Source organism: Sorex araneus, chromosome 3 (assembly GCF_027595985.1).
Source record: "Sorex araneus isolate mSorAra2 chromosome 3, mSorAra2.pri, whole genome shotgun sequence".
In the NCBI taxonomy this organism is placed as follows: Eukaryota; Metazoa; Chordata; class Mammalia; order Eulipotyphla; family Soricidae; genus Sorex; species Sorex araneus.
The window spans coordinates 182,890,536-182,911,948 of NC_073304.1; the positions used below are offsets into that span (position 1 = coordinate 182,890,536).

General features: G+C 46.3%; 1 protein-coding gene across 8 annotated transcripts in view; it reads right to left on the bottom strand.

Annotated features, from left to right (window-relative positions):
• The window catches only part of FAT3 (FAT atypical cadherin 3), a 267,114-nt gene that overhangs the window by 162,501 nt on the left and 83,200 nt on the right, over positions 1-21,413 (bottom strand). For all 8 annotated transcript variants that reach the window (XM_055133235.1, XM_055133233.1, XM_055133234.1 and 5 more), the window contains exon 3: positions 2,430-2,744. In XM_055133235.1, the coding sequence (XP_054989210.1) occupies positions 2,430-2,744 (315 nt within the window). The remainder of the gene's footprint in view (positions 1-2,429; positions 2,745-21,413) is intronic.

Below are 21,413 nucleotides of genomic sequence, written 5' to 3' on the forward strand. Positions count from 1 at the left end.
ATTGTTTGCATTCAACTTAATCATTTTCATCTTGATTAATCTATTATCTTATTTAACATAATTTATCATAGATTTAGAAATAACTACATTTATTAAACATAAATATACTTATTTACTTTGTTCCACCATACAGGAAAGAGTGAAAAACCAGTTTTCTAGAGACCACATCCGGTTGAAAAAGTCTAAAGCACAGCATCTTCCCTAATCATGCTGGTTGCCGATACCTCCCACTTCATTTAGAAAACATTAGACTGGCATAAACAGTGCCAACAAAGTACTGTAAAAGGGGACGGGTGAAATGCTCAGTTAAGGCTTTTCTTCAGACAGTGTCAAGATGGCAGAAGATAGCTCCACTGTCTTCATAACAGAGCAACAAGCTTAATGAGAATCACACCTGCCTTGGCTCTGTGAGTCTTCCAGGCACAGGACACAGTAAGGACATTTTTAGAGAGCTTTGTGTTTTCTCAGCAGCCTTCAAGCACATACTGCCAATTCTGTCTTCATGACCAACCCCTGTGAAGTAAGCAAGGGCTTCTCATTTGCCAGGTCAAAATCTGAGGTCCAAAAGCTTAAATGTCATGCTTATGAACAGCAGAGTTAAAGAGTCAGGATACATTATTAACTTTCCCTGCAGTTTCAGTGTGTTAAGCAAGAGTGCTTAGTCTTTTGTGAGGACTCCTATATATCTGCAACAATCCCTTTTCACCAAAAACCGGAGCTCAGACATATTCAATTCCATATGTTAATACTGGTGACCAGGAATGTCTGATTATACTTGTTTGCCTTTTCTAGTCTATGATGTTTCCCAGACTGAATGTTCTTGGCAAGGATTTAAAATCCAGGACTTCTAACTTCAAATTTTATCTCCTAACCACCATGGTCACCAATCTCATGAAGAGAGAAGCTCCTTTATCTTAAAAAATGATTACAATTGCATTATATCATAAATATTTGTTAATTATTTCGTTGAGTTCATGTACCTTGGATCACAGAGGGCCTTGAAAGATATCTTAAGTTCACAACTCTATTATATCTATTTGAAAATCAGCAGGCACAATAAATTTGTGGTAAGTAAATAAATGTCTAATCATATACCTGGGGATTATAAAGAGTAATAAACACATCTTTTAGGCAATTATAAAAGTGATTCTAAAATCATTCCTTGGACAAAATTATTTATAAAAGCTTATGAGATGTGTGAGCAGAGCAATAGAACAGGTGCATGCCCCATATGTTCCGGACCCACATGGCACCCCAAGCTTCATGGGGTGCCGCCCTGGAGACACCCCAGCACTGCAGACCTTGAGCAGCACCACACCACTGATTCCTTGCACTGGAGACCTTCCAGGATATAAAATTCCATTGAGTATAAAATGTGTGTTTGTGTACCAGCTTCTTCATGTGACCTTTGTTTGATCTGTTTCTGTCTCTGTGGAACTCTCTATTCTTTCTAATTATCCAAGTTCATTGTTATTGTCACATTCGATCAAGCTCTTTGTTCTTAAGAGAGTTCAGAAGAGCACTCCATGCTACTTACTGATTTTCCAGTAAGCTCAGAAAGTTTGGACTCTCAAATATTAAAGTTTTCACCTTCAAGTTTAGCAGCCTCAAACAGACTTCAATGACTGATAACCACCCTTTGTCTTAGGACAACAAGCAAGTCAAATCCTGATTTAACACAGATAAAATGCTGATGTTTGCTTAACAAAATGACTGGTCCACCAACATTTAGAGATGATCTAGAGTTTCAAAAGAACTTGAAACATCTTTTAAAATCATATTGATGGGAATTTGTCATTTAATAAATTCTTGAGTTAGTTGTGTATTCCAACTTCAATGAACACCAACTTGATAAATGGTTTGCTACAAAACATGAACATGTCCATACCAACAAATAGCAATCATGTCCTTTTTATATGGTTCTAAATTTCAATTAATTTATACTCAATTCACTACTACTCAGAGTTTTATTCTACAGATCTAAAACGGCAAACCTTAAGAAAGCAAGAAACTTCTGAGGTTCACTCTGGAAAGTACTTTTCCAGTGCACAGACTTATCTTAGAAGGCATTCAAATAAACACCTCCCAATGCTTTGGGATCCTATCCAACTAATTAAGTTTTGATTCCAATATCTAGAAATATTTTGAGCGTTTGAAATTTTGCAATATAAGTTCCTCTAAACATTGGCCCTTCGTTGACGGTAGTACAAGAATCATAAAAAGCCAGATTTAAGAGATAAAGATTTTAAGGAGATTACATATAGCAAGCTTGTATAAGGTCAAGCAATAAAGGATTTCCAAGGAGATGTAGAAATCACCTCCTATACATGACCCAGCTTGAGCTAGGTCTGTCCTGCCCAACAAAGAGATCAAAGCTATAGATAGCCTAAGAACCATCAACTCATAAAGTCATATAAACATTCCCTTACCTGTTTTGACATTGATGGCAAAAAAATTCTGAGGATTCCCACTTGTAATCCTATATGTCAGTTTTTCACTGGAACTAGAGTCAGGGTCCTCTGCCTGGATCTGAATGACGGATACATCTTTTGGAGAGTTTTCCATGATGGCAGGATAATAAATGGGTTCCGAGGTCAGTGGCGCATTATCGTTCACATCTTCAATTTCAATGTAGACTTCAATAGTGGAGTAGAGTGGAACAACACCCCGGTCTGTAGCATACACTGTCAGCCAGTATGACCCTGTCGTCTCTCGATCAAGAATATCAGCAGTATAGATGACTCCTAAGAAGAAATAAAGAGAACGTGACTGGTTCAGAAAAACCAGAAGATGAGGTAAGTCACTCCAAATTCAGAAAAGATACACAGCAATGATTGCATGTGAAGGAAAATACATAATACAAGATTAAATTAAGGTGTTTCTTTTTACATAAGAAAATTATTATCTGCAAAACCCGAACTAATTAGCTCTTCTATTATCTAAAAAGTACAATTATATTCACAAATACTTTATGTAAATCTAGGGATAGACATAGCTCAACACTTATGCGCATGCACACACAGTAGGAAACAGTGTGAAGAAAGTAATCAAATATCATAATAGTTCCCACATCACACAAGATGACAGTGCAGTACCAGGCTGATTTTTAGGAGGTGTGGTGGTGGGATACACCTACTATGCTCAGGGCTTGCTCCTGGCTTTCTGCCCAGGATCATTCCTGGTGGTGCTTTAGGTACCCTATGTGATGTCAGACAAGTGCCTGACTTTCTGCAGTATTTCTTCAGCTCTTAATTAATTTCTTAAGTATCACAAAACTCTTCAGGGGTAAATTAATTTTCCTGTGAATTTACAAAAATGAAAAAGATCCTTTAAATATTTTCTTGCCTGTTAGGATAGGAAAAATGCACATGCAAAGATATAAGCCTCTTTCATATTGTTTTCCCTGAAAATCAAATACGAGTCATTCTAAATAATCAGAGAGGAAGCCACAGCAGCACAGCAGCAGGGTCTGTAAGTACGAGCCCCTCAAGCACTACTCAGAGGGTCTTGAGGAAATTCTAAGCCTCTTTGAAAAAGACTCGTGGACAACTATTCTAAATGAGAAAAAAATATGCCTTATCTGCTCCAAGTCATAGATTCTACTTCATGGTTAAGACAAGTGCCAACCAAGAAGTCAAAAGTTTGCCAGAGACCTCACAGAGAAAACAGTCTTTGTAGGCTTCAACCTACAATACTACAAAGGCACTGCAAGAACAGGATCCTAAGCAGTTTCCATGGTGAAGGGAAACCCCAGAGTTACAAAACCTCTCCAAAGCACTTAGGATACTCATAGAAGACAAGAAAATTCATGTAAACATTTATGTCCTAAAAAACATTCACAGAATTAAGAACATCTCCCCAATTCTGGCCTGAATCCTTTATACTTAGTACTCCAACTGGACTTTTCACTGTATTAGGCATATAATTTGGCCTCTGGACTATAAATAAGCAAACTTCCAAGTATAACAACATAAAAGTGGAGAGCTTCTGCCAGAAACTATTTGTCTTAAATACTCAAAGTTGTCGAAAACACAGAATAGCTAAATTCTTCAAAGGGAGAACTGATGTTCAAGCTTCAGTTCTAAAGTCATCTACCAAGAATCCAACATAATACTTTACACCGGGCAGCAAAAACTAAGCTTAAACAATCCATCCCAATAAAAATGGGCAAAATGTAATAGGTTCCTATAGGTACTTGGATAACACCTGGAATGAAAATGGAAATGTCAATATTAGAAGAGTAGATGCCAGAAAATAGAGCAGAAGAAAAATGGGAAGAATAAAGCATGCTGATTGTGAACACAACGCTGTATCTATTGAGTAAGTAACAGGCAGCCTTATGAACTGGGTGGAATCAAGGTGGCAGAATATCAACTAAAATTTAAGGTTCAGACAATATTCTGAGGTCGGGAGACTGGCTGTTGCATGCTTGATTTACATAGCTTGTCCACTGTCAGACAATAAGTAATGGATTATAGTTTTAAAACTAAACATTCAAGGAAGACAACTGTTTTTTAATACAATTGGCCATGGGAACTTGGTAGGTTACCGCATGACATTTGAGACTTGACTTCCTCATCTATAGGAGAAATATATAAAGCTTACACGGAAGTTATGGTGCAGTGATCAGAGCACAGCACAATATAGATGCTCAGCAACTGCCATTTCACTCGCTCCACTCCAGTTTTCCTCTGTAACCCCCCTCCCTCTACCTGGCCCCGCCAGCCTGCCTCTATGGCAGACACTTTTCTTGTCTCTCTCTCTTTTCCCTTTGTTTTTTCTTTGGTTTGTACTAGGGCACTATGGTTTATAATACAATTACTGAAGGGTTATCATGCATATAATATCACCTCCTTTAGCACCCAGTTCTTGTCCAGAGCAATCTTTTCCAACTATCATTGTATAGTGATCCCGCCTCTGTCCTAACTGCAGTCCCCACCCCAACCAAACCCACATTCATATATTTTATCCACTTAGCTACCTGTGAAAAAATGAACTCTGATCTCTGTCTAATACCAGGCACAAAAGTCAGATCAAAGTGGATTAAAGACCTCAATGTCAGACATGAATCTATAAGGTACATAGAAGAAAATGTAGGCAGAACTCTCCATGACATTGAAGCTAAAAGCATCTTTTAAGGATGAAACAGCACTGACCATGCAAGTGGAAGCAAACATAAACAAATGGGACTACATCAAACTAAGAAGCTCCTACACTTCAAAAGAAACAGTGACCAAAATACAGAAAGAGCTCACAGAATGGGAAAGAATATCTACCCAATATCCATCTGATAAGGGATTAATATCCAGGATAAACAAGACACTAGAAGAACTGTATAAGAAAAAACCTCCAATCCCATCAAAAAATGGGGAGAAGAAATGAACAGAAATTTCCTCAAAAAAAAAAAAATACAAATGGCCAAAGGGCACATGAAAAAATGCTCCACATCGCTAGTCATCAGGGAAATGCAAATCAAAACAACAATGAGATATCATCTCACACCACAGAGATTAGCACACATTCAAAAGAACAAAAGCAACCAGTGCTGGCATGGATGTGGGGAAAAAGGGATGCTCTTTCACTGTTGGTGGGAATGTCGACTGGTCCAGCCTTCCTGGAAAACAATATGGACAGTTCTTCAAAAACTAGAAATTGAGCTTCCATATGACCTCGCAATACCACTTCTGGGAATATATCCTGAGAATGCAAAAAAGCACAGTAGAAATGACATCTGTACCTATATATTCATTGCAGCATTGTTTACAATAGCCACAACCTGGAAATAACTCGAGTGCCCTAAAACAGATGACTGGTTAAAGAAACTTTGGTACATCTACACAATGGAATACTATGCAGCTGTTAGGAGAGATGAAGTCATGAAATTTGCTTATAAATGGATAGACATGGAGAGTATCATGGTAAGTGAAATGAGTCAGAAAGAAAGGGACAGACATAGAAGGACTGCACTCATTTGTGGAGTATAGAATAATATCACATGAGACTGACACACAAGGACAGTAGATACAAGGGCCAGGGGAATTGCCCCATAGCTGGAAGACTGTTTCATGAGTGGAGGAGAGAAGTCAGATAGAATAGAGAAGGGATTACTAAGAAAATGATGGCTGGAACTGTTTACAATAGCCAGAATCTGGAAAAAACCTGAGTGCTCTAGAATAGATGACTGGCTGAAGAAACTTTGGTACATCTATACAATGGAATACTATGCAGCTGTTAGAAAAAATGAGGTCATGAAGTTTGCATATAAGTGGATCAGCATGGAAAGTATCATGCTAAGTGAAATGAGTCAGAGAGAGAGAGACAGACATAGAAAGATTGCGCTCATCTGTGGAATATAGAATAACAGAATAGGAGTCTAACACCCAAGAATAGTAGAAATAAGTACCAGGAGGCTGTCTCCATGCTTGGAGGCTGGTCTCCCATTCTGGGCAACTCATAGAAGGGAACACCAAGTAAAATGTGGTCGGAGGTCATACAGGGGAAGGGTGATGCGTGCTGACTGTAGACTAGAGACTGAACACAATGGCCACTCAACACCTTTATTGCAAACCACAACACCTAATCAGAGAGAGAGAACAAAAGGGAATACTCTGCCATAGTGGCAGTGTGGGGTGGGGGGAGACGGGAATGGGAAGGGTGGGAGGGATGCTGGGTTTACTGGTGGTGGAAAATGGGCACTGGTGAAGGGATGGGTTCTCAAACTTTGTATGGGGGAAACATGAGCACAAAAATGTATAAATCTGTAACTGTACCCTCACAGTGATTCACTAATAAAAAATAAAAAAAAAAGAAATAAAAAAAAAAGAAAATGATGGCTGGAGGAACCAGTTGGGATGGGAGATGCATGCCGAAAGTAGATAATAGAACAAACATGATGACTTCTCAGTGTCTGTGTTGCAAGCCATAATGCCCAAAAGTAGAGAGATAGTATGGGGAATATTGTCTGCCATGGAGGCAGGGGGAGGGTGGGAAGGGGGGGGTAATACCCAGGATATCGGTGGTGGGGAATGTGCACTGGTGGAGGGATGGGTGTTTGATCATTGTGAGATTGTAACCCAAACATGAAAGCTTGTAACTATCTCACAGTGATTCAATAAAATAAAAAAATGCCAAATATTTTATCCACTTAAAAACTGTTTCTTTGGTTCAGCTATTACTGATACTGAAAATTCTTTATATATTATTCTAAATGTGTAAAATTTCTTCACACATTTATCTAATATGTTATTTTAAAATATTTTCCCCAGTCCATGAGTTGGATTTTTGTTTTCCAATTATCTTTTGTAGGAAGTATATTGATTATATATTAGTCAAGTTATCTTTTATAGATTTTTCTTTTGATATGTATCTAAGAACCCTCTGTCTAACCCAAGACTCAAGGACTTTCATCTATAAATTTAATATTCTTGGGTTTTATATTCATATCTACAATCAATTCTGAATTAATATTTGTTTGTGGTACAAAGTATGTATCCCTTCTCCCCCCACAAAAAGTTAATTTTTTTTTCTTTTTGGGTCACACCCAGCGATGCACAGGGGTTACTCCTGGCTCTTCACTCAGGAATTACTCCTGGCAGTGCTCAGGGAACCATATGGGATACTGGGAATCAAACCCAAGTTGGCCGAGTGCAAGGCAAATGCACTACCGGCTGTGCTATCACTCCAGCCCTAAAGTTAATTTTTTTGGTATATAGTTCTTATTGTTTGCTTTATGAGCCATATCTAAAAGTGCTCCAGGGCTCCTCATGGCTGTGGGCTTAGAAATCACTCCTGGGTGGCCGAGGGACCATATGTGATCCTGGGTCCTGTAGATTTTCATTGTTTCCCACCCCATTTGTTGCAAAGACTATCTCTTCTCCACTTAACTGCTTTTACATCATAAAAAATCAGTTGACCATAAACATATAGGTCTATTTTAATGACTGTCCATTCTGCTCTATTGATTAACTAATCATCTACATCAATGTCATACGTTCTCAATATAGTTTCATAAGAAATCTTGGGATCAAGAAGTATATGTCCTGCCATTTTGTTCTTTTTCTAAGTTGTTTAGGTTATTCCAGATCCTTTAAGCTTCCATATGAATTGTATGAGTTTCAGGGTCCATATAAAATTTAGAAAATCCTACACGATTTTTATTTGCACTGACTGAAAAGATCATTTTTGGAAAGCACTGTCATTCTAATAACCTGAGTCTATTGATCCAGGGAAATGTTGATTTTCTCCACTTACTCATTTTCCATTTCTCTTACCAATGCCTTATAGTATCAGCACCCACATCTCCCACATCTTTTGTCAAAGCTAATCCTACACCTCCCGATTTCTCTGCTGCTGCCAGTGGCATTATTATTTTAATTCCCACCGTCTGTGCTCAGCATACACAACAGCTTTTCATGTTTATTTCCTGCAACCTGTGGAACTCACTGTGGCACTGGCTGATAAATTCAACAGCTTTTCCAGGGCGGCGAGCAGGGTGCATTCCCGCCAACGATATTGGGGTGCCCATAACTGGCTCCGCCCTGCGTGTTCTCTAATGGGCTGGTGAGACCAGGAGGTGTTTCTCTCACCAGGGCTGTGGTGGCAGCCGGGCCACCCCCACAGGCCCATCTCCATGCCTCAGGGGACTCTCCCCCCTGCGCTCTCCCTCAGGGTGGGGCCGCAGCTCTCTTCTCCCTCAGGTGGCAGTCCTCTTACTCCCTCAGGCCACAGAACTCCTCCCTCAGCGCCAGTCCTCGCTCTCTCTCAGGCCACCGCCCCTTTCTCCCAGAGGCCACAGTCCTTCTCAGGTCACAGTCCTCCTTCTTCCTCAGGGCCAATCCTCCTTCTCCCTCAGGCCCAGTCCTCGTTCTCCGTCAGGGCAGTGTCCAGCAGAGGCCCCGGTGTGGTGTGGGAGTGGGGGCCCAGGCACTGTCCTCTCGCGTCAGCCAGTTCGTGGGCAGGCTTCAGGTCGCCACCTCAGCCCAGCCGCCCACCCGCCTTCCAGAAGGTTCCTCTGGGCCCAGTCACCTCTCGCCTTTCCTTGTCCCCTCGGTCCTTGCCTCAGGACTCGGGAAGACCAGAGGCTGCCCCCTCAGAGCTGCAAGCACTGCTGCGGTGCGAGGGCGGCGACAGACTCCAGCCAAGGCCCTCAGCCTCTCAGCCAGCCTGCGCGCCTCCCACCGCGGCCCGGGGGTCCTCCCAGCAAGCCTCGCAGAGAGTGCGCAGGGCGGTGTGGCGCGCGCACAGCCATGGGGCACGCGCACTAGGGCCGGTGGGGCGCGCGCGCCCAGCCACGGGGCATGGGCACCAGGCCGCAGGCACGCGCAACTGGACGCTGCGCAGCCCGGCACCCGCTCACCAGCCACGGTGCTCAGTTTTCGAAAACGCTGACCACACCGGCCCCCCTCCGGCCACCCCAGCTCTTTCTGATCCTTCGCACGGTGCAGGTGTTGCTACAGGTGCTGGTGCTCTGTACCTGGGTGAGATCACCCCATCCCTGCCCAGGCTCTTCTGACGGATTTACCCTCGCCAAGTGCCCTCGGCTCCCCCTCTGCTGCAAAACGCCCTTTTTAAAATAGCACAGCAGTGCTCCCCAGAAACGCCGTGTCTGAGTTACCCACCCAGCATTCCACTGGGCGTCGCTGCCTTCCTGACTATGGTAGATAATGCTGCAGGTCACAATGACGAGGGTCAGCGCAACATCTAAACTGTCTGGCCACCTAGTGACCAATTTTATCCCCACATGTCAATCAGGAATCGGATACAGGGTCACCTGCTAATGATCACTTAATCAGTAGAGTGAAGATCCAGTTCTCTAATCTTGTTTGGTTGAACTTGAGTCCAGGTGTTAACTCACACTACCTTGTCTTTGAAGCCGATTCCCAAACCCACCTAGCAGGGGCCAAGATAGTACTGGGCAGGGAGTAGCTGTCCACAGAGATGATTCAGGAGAGATCCCTGAGCACAGTTCTGACCAGGTGTGGGTCAAACAACAAAAACACACTTAGTAATAAATGTTCAGAGAAAAACATTCTCTGCTTTTTCCCTTTAGCAGAGAAATACTGCTAATGGAGCAAACAATATCAATATATATATTTTTTCTCTATTTGAGTTCAGCAGACTGACTGTAGAAATGATAGAAAGTACTTCTTGGTAAGCCTTTGCTGCATATTAAGAAATAAAATGAAAACAATGCTGATTCTCTGCAGTGCTCAGATCCATCAAATAACGCAGAATGCAAAGGCCTGTGACATGCCCCTGGTTCAGCTGCCTGTCCAGAAAATAGCTCCTGAAAGTGTCTCTTGCAGCTTCCTCTATGCAGTCCTTGTCCACATGGTGCCCGGCAGACAGTGGACACCCTGGAAAATGTGCTCAGGAATGAAACAACACTGCCTCACAAACTGCCTCATTTGTGGCAGGGCAGACTTTCTGCCACCGCCGTCAGTACTCGCTTCCCTTGTCAGACCTGGACGGGCTGGGCCAGCAGCAGGGAGAGCCCACCCCTCAGGAGACAGCCTCCCATGATGTCTGCTGCTAGCCACCAGCCTCCTCAGTTCTTGGGGCATTTCATCTGCTGAGGGGCTTCTCACCCCTCCCCCGCCAGTCTCCTCATTCTAGACACTGTACTTCTCTGCAGCCCACTCGTCCCAGGACGGAAGGAAAGCAGCGTTGCAAACTGCTGTCCATCACAGGAAGCACCATCTGAAATGACCCTGCAGGCCCTTTCTCACATGTCCTGTCAGGCCTAACTATCCTCTTGCGGGTATGTCCTAAGTGCAGATGGGCATAGTCCAGGCAACAAACTCTCCACATCAGCTTCTAGCAATTTCTGGGCAGTGCTGCCTGGTGCTCTGCTGGAGTACAAAGTGAGGACAAAGCCTAACCCTCATGTTTTCCCCAGGATCTGAAATGTTCCCTGTGGATTCAATTACAATGTTTATATTTTTTGCTGATCTCCATAAAAAGCAATCTTTAAGCATTCTTTTGAGATAGTTTAGATATTCTATACTCTCCATGTTTGGTATGCTTACGCGTATAACATTTTTCTTTCCCTATTTCAACTGTATTTGCTGTACGATAAAGATAGCAACAGATAAGAGTTCTCTAGGTGTGGAAGTATTTAAGTGCATAAAAAGACACATGAGCAGCATTTATCTGTTGTTGAACGAAATACAACATGAAGTGGAATAATTTGATCCCAGCATGACACACATGTTAGCACAAGTGATTTCTATTTTTTATTGAAACATACTAGAGAAAATAAACGTGTCTTGTTCTCCTTGAAAACAAATTCCCACTCTTTGCAGTGAGAGGAGAAAGCACATCGCACTGCTCCTCAGCAGATGATTACACAGGCTTCCTCATGCTGTCAGGTCCCGTAAGACACTTGCCAGGACTCCAGTGACGACACTGTAACACATCACAGCTCGACAGAGCCGCCAGTGCTCAGGAGACATCTAGGGCTGGGGGTTGTTTCAGGGTAAAAATGACCCTTCTGGGAACAGGTTCACAGAGCAGAGGCAGTTTCAGAGAACAAGAAGGAACAGGACCTAAGAACACTCTCGTGAATGCCATTTAGACGCCCCTAACAGGGCCAGTTTACTGTCTATGTGTATTTCTACTTACTTCATATCAGTCAGAACAGTGACTCCCAATTCTCATTTAAAATGACATTAATGACATTTTATTTGGAAATAATTATAAATTCACAGGCTGGGCATAAGAATGTGCCACACTGGGAGGAGAAGAGGGACTCTGGGGTGTGGAAAACATTTCAAATACATCTTTGGTCCACATGCTCTCTATTCACAAACTGCCATGTACCTTTCAGGTCACATGTTTGATGTATAATATACTAAAAATGTGCTTTTTAAATTGGGAATGTGAAGTAATCACCCAGCTAATCAAGCGGCAAAGTCAGGCCCAAATCCAGAGCTCTGAGGGGAGTGGTGATGGCTCTTCATTACCCAGTTACCTGCTGGTCTACCCACATGTGTCCATTATCATGAGAAAGAAGCATTTTCCTGCCCCTGGGCGCTGCTCAGTCGGTGGGTATCAGCTCTTTGGTAATAGAAAATTCAATAGTTTCATTACTTTCCTCATTTCTGAAAGTTGCTGGGAAGCATTATTCTGGGTCCACTTTTATATCTTCTTAGAAGATTCTCTAATGGTGACTGGTTTGTGAGCAGGCAAATTTGAGGCCTGGGTCTCCCAAAGTACGAATCACTCCTGGGGTCTGTACAAGCTGCCCAGTCCCACAGGTCTCAAACAGGGTGCCGGGCCTCACCTCTCAGGCCGTGATGTAAGCACTCTGTCTCCCGTACCCTGAGACCTGCAGGCCGGGGAGGAGGGACAAGGACTGAGGCTGGTAACACCATGTAGGTTGGCAAGTGCCTGAGGAGACTGCACTGTGATGTATAATACAGGGTACGGGGTGTCCCTCTCTTCCTGGAAGGGCCCGGGATACGGGTATGCCTGAACAGATCAGCACAGGAGACCACAGCTTTGCTCTGACCTGTGACCACATGCCACAGTGAGCTGCCCTCATGGGCATATGGCGTGGCTGAATTCATGTCTTCCATCTGTGTATCCTCCTACTAAATCATGGCCACTCTGGGGTTGTCTCCTACTCCTGGAGCCTAGACAGAGTCACGTGAGGTCCTTGGGCCTTGCACCAAAGACATGCCAGCCACGCCCAACACTGCCCTGCTCACGTGCAGAGCTGGGGCCGAGGCCCTTTGGGGCTCATACACCACTCCTGCCCACCCTGGACACCTCATCTCTGTTTTCCTTCTCCCAGGCTCCCTCTAAGAAAGGCCACCACCTGGGAACAGTGACGCCAGCAATGCCAGCCCCTCCTTTGTGCTTGTGGAGCTCACAGCTGGCCACACTGCTGGTCCCAGCCTGTGGGCTGCACCAAACATTTCCGAGCCCTTCGTGAATGAGCACAGCTGCCCCAATCGGCACCCAGGAAGGAATTCTACAGCGCAGTCGCACACAGAATAGTCCTGTCACAGGCTAGTCACAGGCACAGAACTTGATTATCACAGAGACAAGCTTTCCTGGACCAGTTTATAGTGGGCTCAAAATAGACACCTATTCTCTCGGCTGTAATGACAGAGGGTCAGGGCCTGGCACCCAGGCAGCAGACACAGTGCTGGGCCCACAATCTCTCTCCCTAATGCTGTGACCCCAACCTCTTGCAGCACTCAGTTCTCTGCCTAGTTATATAGAGCAGGCCCAGAGCCATAGCATGGGGCCACACAGCCTAGAAGAAAGGTGGGCTGAGATCTAGACAGTGTGGGCAAGACTGGGAGACAATCAAGGAAACAGCCAATAAATCTGGGGCTTATTGGTGGAGGGCAGTAATGAGCTAAATTTGACCTCAAAGAAGAAATCAGGGAAAAGAATCTTAGCGATATAATTAGAAAAATTTTCCTGTGGAAATAACAGAAGGAAGGGAAGCTGGACTTTGGTGGAGAGCAGTGCTCAGGGCTTACTCCTGCTCTGTGCTCAGGGGTTGCTCCTAGGTGCTCAGGGCCATACTCAGGGATCAAATCTAGGCTGACCACAAGCAACGCAAGCACCTGACCTGCTGTACTATCTCTCCGGACTTGGGAAGTTGCACTTTTTTCCTGTTGTCTTAGTGATAGATGTTGATAAAAATAGAAGGAGATAAACAGGAAGGAGGGAGAAAAGGATGGGAGGGAAGGGAGAGCTTCTGCTTTGCAGGAGCTTCTCAAAGATTTTGATTGTAACTAGGTAAGTCTTTGTGTTTGGAGAAAATATTAAGACTTTTCTGTGTAAGAAAAGATGTGGTATAAACAAGTAAAAAGACACCAGTTCTGGGATCACAGGTAAGTGTCAACAGTCCTTGGTATAATATCTAGGTCCTATGTTACATAATGCAGCACCCGAAGCTGCATATTTTTCTGACTGCACACTTCACCACCACACCGTCATCTCTCCACACCAGTAACCGTGTAGCGATGCTCACTGACACAGCCAAATGTCAGTGCCTTTGTGCATGATTGTGTTCTGTCAGTGGGAGCCTCAGATACTTGTTGAGATGCTCACATGACATTTCTCCTTTACTTGATGAAGCCCTCCTTGCTAGGTCCTTTGCTACATTCTGCTTTATTTTTGCTTGGATGAATGACCTTGTATGCAATTTCTCTGTAATTACTCTGGAATACATTTTTAGAAGGGGAATGGATGGTCAAAGATATGGAAAGGTATTAAGTGCTCGGACCACGGCCCTCTGGAGGGGTGGTTGCCACTCCTGTTCCTACTGGTAGTTTCCAACCACTCATGGACTCACTTCATCTTTAGAAGACCTACACTGTTTGTTTGTTCGGGGTCTTCCCAAATCTGTTCATGACCTATGTGCCACTCTAAATGATATTCAGTCAGCAAGGCTGAGCAGCTCCATGCTTGGGATGGGTGGTAATATGTTGCTGAGACCACCAGGGCTACACCCAGGGGTGCTTGGGGTGCCTGGGGTGCATAAGGTGCGGAAGATGGAACCCTGACCCCCAAACTATCTCTGTGTCCCAAGACCTGTGTTATTCCTGGAAAGAATCACATACTTTCCCCATTCTACAGATAACAGCTGGTCTCATAAACATTGTAAAACTAGCTCTCGTTGTACTTGAACCATTCGGTTTCAAACACAATGCCACAACTTTGTAATGTAGAAAGCTTTAATGGCAGAGAGTGCTGAAGATTCTTTTCTTTTTTTGAAAATAGAAGCTTTTTCTTTTTTGAGGCATAATGCTAAATAAAATCTTGTTCATAAGTCTGAATTCTTAAAGCTTGAAATGGGTGGTGGGAGTTTTAACGGAATGCCATAACAGAACCTTTTGCTCCTGCAGAAAAGAACTCTTGCAGGTCGATTAATTGACAGGTGTTAGCTAAGGTGATATCTAGGTTAAAATTTACTCATAAGCCTCATTCTGCACAGTCTTCCGATGGAAGTAGGCTTGATATTCACGGGTCCTCACTTGGACAGGGAATCCGAGTTTCCTTAGAAAAAGGTTTTCCGCTTTTGAGAAGTTCGACTTATAGAAAGATTCCCTAAGCCAAAGAGACAGGCCGCTCCAGGTGGGGCACATGTATCCCCTCACTGAAGCCCGCGCCCACAGGCCATGTGTGGACATGAGATGCCTTTTGTGCTGAGACTCCAGCTAGGTGGGAGAACCTTCCCTTCCATGTCCAAGCAAACCTGCCCTTCCTCAGTATCAGCCCGTCTGAAGATGAAGACCCGGAGAGCTGCAGCCATCAGAAGCAATGCTCAGAGCCCAGGGCCAGTAGCAGCAGCAGCTGGTAGCCACATCCTTCAGTGCCTTGGATCTCTCTTAATCAATGCACTCCAGCTCTCACGGCTGAGCTGGTGTTTATCACAGAAATATTTTTACTGTCTCTTCACAGATAACTGCATGTTTGAAACCAAAATAGCTGCACAAAACACCTCTTGGTGATGAAGTGAGAGCATAGACAGAAGGAGGAAGGTGGGGTCTGAGTTTCATCTGTTGTTTCACCTCTGCACTTGTTGTGGCAATTTATAGATGTGGCCCAGAGCTGTGCCCTGAAGAACTTCAGGCATCTCTCCCCAGGGGTGATCCGCCCACACCTTACCTCCCTCTTCAGGGCCGTGAAAGGAGAGGCTCCCCCTAAGCAAAGGGTCTTGGCACCCCTCCTCAGTCCTCAGTGGAAACAACACGCTCTTGCTCTTCTATTTACAAGCAAATAAGCAGCCCCAACTGCACGGACACCAGGCCATCAGGGTGAGAGCCCACGGTTCTCTCTAACTGAGTTTCTTCCGTTCTCATCTTTGACAGACTTCTTGGATTGTTTTCCAATTTTCATTCACATTTCATTCCATTAAATGGCCCCAACCTCTGACACACACTCAGGCCCTGCATTTATCTTCTGTGGGTAATTAAGATGAAATGTGCTCATTTGCTCTGTGGACAGGATCACGGGAACTGACAAAACACAGAAATACTAAGTGGCCTGTTAGCCGGCTGGACAAGGAAACAAAAGGACAGGGTGGACCCCAGGCCTACAGCACGCCACCTGCTGGCTTGGCAGGGACCTCTAGGACAGAGGCAGAGTAGAGCCCACAGTCACCAGGCTTGTCTACTCTGGAGCTGCTCCCTAAAATCTCTCTTACATGCTTGGCACTTCTAAGTGCTGCAAAAAGTAACGCAAGACAATGCTGGGTTTAGAACAAATTATTGAGGTTCCTAAACAAGTTGTCATGCAGTTTCCTCAAGACCTGAAGGGAAACACAACAGACGTCTTTCCCCGTATGGAAATATTAATGTGACATAGCCCACATGTGCAACGTGCAGGACAAGTGCCTGCTTGAGGACTTTTAAAGAGCAGCAGTTACGTGATCTCTGTATCACTAGTGCAAGTTAAGACAATATGAAATACGTAGTTCTGATACCTATTAACATGCTTTAAAGTAATCTGTGGGAGCAGCACAGGAGAGGGGGTTGTATCTGAAAGGGTGTATCTGACAGGTGTGTGTTTGAGTGGGTGTATCTGAGGTATTTTTATCTGAGAGAGGGTGTATATCTGGGGATTGTGTATCTAAGTAGTATAGCTGAGGGGCTGTATCTGAGGAGTATATCTGGGGGTTGTGCATCTGACATGCACATGAGAGTGGATGTACCTGAGGGGATATATCTGAAGGGGTGTATATCTGAGGGGGATGGATCTGAGAGGTGTATATGTGAGTGGGTGTCTCTGAGGGGGTGTGTATCTTCGGGCTGTGCATCTGACATGGTATATATAAGTGGATGTATCTGAGGGGGTGTATCTGGCAGGGTACATGTCTGAGTGGGTATATCGGAATGGGTATGTATTTGAGGGGGATAGATCTGAGTGGTGTATATGTGACTATCTCTGAGGGGGTGTGTATTTGAGGGGGTGTGTACCTGAGTGGGTATATCTGAGGGGTGTGTTTCTAAGAAAGTGTATCTGAATCAGGGTGTATCCAGAGTAAGTGCTTTTCTGACAAAAGCCAATGCTCAGTGTGAAGTTGTCTACTGGAAATTGGAATGTATGTGATACATTGGAGCAGTACCACACAACATTCAGGACTGTGGTCATGCCTCACATCTTGGTCCCTCCATCAGGACAGTTCCAGGCAGAAGCAGCGTGTGGGTAGAAGGGCGGTCCCAAGGGCCTCATCATCCATGTGGTTTTTCAGCAGCTGCTCCCACAAGTCCAGTGGATGGAATTCCAGGTTCCCAGGGAGATTGCAATAGAAAGCAAAACACAGAAGAGATGGTGCAAAGAGAGGACGCAGCCTGGAGACCTTCTAGATTGCAGTTGGAGGGACCCTTTAGCTTGGTGTCAGTTCTGTCCAGGTGCCTGCTGGCAACACCAGATAGACTTTACTGCCACAGATGCACCATCCTGCTTCTCAGGTATGGGCTTTATAAATGGGCCCTTAGTAGCCAGCCACTCTCCTCTCCCGCACTACACCTCAGGTCTCAGCACACAGGGTGATGTGACTCACTGCAGACCCCCGCACCCTGAAGCACCTGAGAGTCATCACATGGCAGCGGAAGCTCAGTGGAAGGTGCAGGGGTGAGGCTACCTGCACGGGCAAGGAGGCAGGGAAAGCCAGCAGAGAATGATGCCAGTGGGCCACATCCACCAACAGTGCTCAGCATATGACACGGAAAGCAGCAAAGGGAAATGCATGTGCTTGGCCCCAGGAGAGTGAAGCAGAAAAGCTGGTGAAAGCAAAGTTTAATTAAGATAGCAGGGGGCCCGCTGAGAGAAGCGAAGCCCCTCACCAGCTGGTGCAGTGGATATGGTGCCTGCAAACTGCAGGGTGCACCCTTGCCTTGGCAGAGGCCGTGGCTTGGCAGCCAGCACAGCTCCGACCCGGCTCAGCCCAGCCCTGCCCAGCCGGGTGCAGCACAGAGTCAAACCAGCCCTCCACTCTGCTCCTCCTCTCTGCTCCTCCACCCTGCTCTCTCTCTGCCCCTCCACGCCTGCTCCTCTACCCGTTCCTACTCTCTACTCCTCCATGCCTGCTCCTCCACCTCTGCCCCTCCACCCCTACTCCTTCACCACTGCTTCTCTACCCCTACTCCTCCCTCTGCTCCTCCACTCCTGCTTCTCCCTCTCTGCTCCTCCATCTCTGCTCCCCCACCCCTGCTCCTCCCTCTGCTCCTCCACTCCTGCTTCTCCTTCTCTGCTCCTCCACTCCTGCTTCTCCCTCTCTGCTCCTCCCTCTCTCCCTCCACCCCTGCTTCTCCCTCTCTGCCCCTCTATCTCTGCTCCTCCACCCCTGCTTCTTCCTCTCTGCTCCTCCATCCCACTCCTCCCTCTTTGCTCCTCCACCCCTGTTCCTCTACCTCTGCTTCTCCACCTGCAAGCTCTAATTCCTCTCCTCCTCTACCTGACACCTCAGAATATTACCCTGTCACTCCCCCTCTCTGTCAAGACCACAACCATGATTGAGCCTTTTCCATATCCCCAAACAGATGTGGCCATTGACCCACACCCTATTTCCATCTCCCACAATGGTGGCCCTATGGTGGCCACTCAGTGGCTTCTCCACATGCCAGATCTCTTGGGGATTGTTATAAAGTCTCCTTTGTCCACTCTACCTTCCTGCCCTCAGCCCGACAGTCTGTCCCTGGGCGCTTGCCCTTTCCAGAAATGGAGAAAGGTCCCCAGAGAACAGCGTGCCAGCAGGTAAGTGGGGGGCAGGGAACGCAGCAGGGGCTGTTTCTGTTGTGAGCATACAAAGGAAGGGGCGGGGACAGAAGAGGCGTGTCAACAGCAGCAGGCAGACTCTTGGCCTCAGGGTACCTCTATCCAGTGGACAGAGCTGACCCTCCACCTGCAGAGACCAGTGCCAAGCTCCCTTGAACCCGCCCTCCCAGGCAACTAACCTCAGGAACCCCGGGTTTCTCTTTAAGCTACTGGCTCCCAGCAGAGACCAGATTCCTCAGTCCTGCAGGCTGGAATCCCTGGGGACTGTGGGCTGAGGTGCCACAATGGCCCGTCATAGTGTTCATACCCCTCGAACAGCATGGCCAGGCTTGGTGGAGGATCCCAATCTGACAGCTACAGAGACTCAGAGATGACAAACTACAGCGATTTCGCTCCCATTACCTAATAATTCAGCGTCTCCCATGGAAATGCTCAAGTCACTTAGGAGTCTGATTCGGAACGATGTATCTGTTTTAATTCCAATGACAGCAGTAATTCATTCGGACAACATGATCCACATAATTGCTTCTCCTTCACTGTGACCTCCACCGTCATGGAAGACACTGCTTTCCTTCCAGTGGGCGGCAAAGCCTGCACCTAGGCGAGAGCCTCCGTCTCTCCGATGTGTGACTGTCCCTCCAACCAGGAGAGAAGGAGCTTCTCCAGTGCGGTTAGTAAGATCACTCAACACATGGAAAATCAAGTTAATTGGTCTGGCTTGTATATGTGAAAAATGAAATGCAGCCGCATGGAAAAATCAGAGTGTTGTGTTTAATAAGGATAAAGAGTGCTTTGTAAATGCGTGTGCGAGGGAGCGGAGGAGAGAGCTGCAGAACGGTGACTGTGATATATCATTAAATGTACGACCACTTCATGTACTTAATTCCACTTGTACTGAGCTGTGGGCGAGAAAGGAAGAAGAGGCTCCAGCGTGGGGAAGGGCTGATCCAGCATCCAGCAAAGTGCACACGTTCGGGTCAAAACTCCTGCTTGGTTTTTGCGTCTTGGAGCCCCCTGCCCATGGTGGTACCTGGCCATCAGCTGCTGCCTCTGGGCAGGGCCACGGGATATTTAAGAATCTGGGCTTGACTCAGCGCTGTCTAAGAGGGGCAGGTCCGCTGACTGCTGAGAGAGCTGACCGGCCGCCAACCACAAACCACACCCCTCATGGTCACTCCCATCATCTCTGCGTCTCTGCTGTGCCTTTGTAGGGCCGTGCGTGTGCATGCTTTCACCTAAGATGCAGGAGTCCAACCGACTCTGCAAGTTCGAGGGACAGGGTCACATCCAGCATGGGCACCCCTCATGGGCCCCACTCTGAGACAGGGAGGCCTGGTTGGCAGAAACTGTGGCCTGAGCACAGCACGGGGCATCCCAGTGAACTTGAGCTCATGTCTCAGGCTAACGCTCAGCAGGAAGGACGGGTGTGAGAGCAGACAACAGCTCTGGCCTCATCTCAAGCACTGACCCCCGCACCTCCAGCTCACGGCCCTGCCCTGCTTGAGAATGGACCTCCCTTAGGAACACGTGGGTGGGATGTGACATACCAGCCCGTGTGGGAGAACTTCGAAGGGGACATGCACCAGGACAGCCAGTGCAAAGGAGCTCTCTCGGTTTCCTGGGCCTGGCTTGGATGCCTGGCCTGCGAACTCCCTCTTCCAAAGCCTCGGGCTCACCAAGGCTGTAGTGACCCAAAGGGTTTTCACAGATTGACCCCCAAAGGCACCTGGAGTCCACCCATTGGAACCCATGTGTGGGTGAGGAAGCAAAGCTCTCCCCCGTTCCTTCTCTCTCAAGTCCTCAAACTTCATGGGCAGGACACAGTGCTGGCCTGCTCCCGGGAGGCCTGTCCTCCTCGCCGAGGCGGCATTTACTCAGAACCTGCCTGCCAGGCCCCTGCTCTCACCCTCACCTCGCCCTCAGCCTTGCCTCAGTCCAGCTCACTCACCCAAGCCCAGGCCTGTATTGCATGGCGAACCACAGGCTCTCAGCCCACCTGCCTACGGCACCCATGGATGGCACCCTTGGGTCTAAACCTCCACGAAGCCCCACTCTGCAGCCACTCTCCACTCTGTCATTCTGGACAGTCGGTATTTTCTCAGCTGTGTATCACATGCAGAATAAAACACGCGGAGAGGCCCACAGGAATGCGCGCATGCACACGTGCACACACACACATATACACACACACACACACACACACATACACACACACTCAAACACATGGTCCGCTTCGCTCACTGAATCGCAAACATGAGTTTATGAGCACCCGACTCCTCTCGCTGCACTGTGGGCACAAGGTCACCATATCCATTTTGACTGAATGATTATTAATTTGCACATGTCAAAATCTACTGCTAGAATTGATGACGAGTCAGGAGGCGGGAAAGGAAGGAAACAGCACCAACTCAGCACAGGTTCAAAGGCAAGGGCTCATGCGCTGCTTCTCTGAACCCCATCAATCACAGAGCTGACAGAAGGGGAGATTCACAGTGGCTAAGAGCCAGCAGAAAGACAAAGAGGAGAGGAGGAGGCACTCACTCTCTCCACACACAGATTCACATACACCTGATGCTTGTACAGAGATATACATTCCCACATATTCACAGAAGCACATATGTTCTCACTGATACATGCTCTCATGTACACTCCATATATACACATAAATA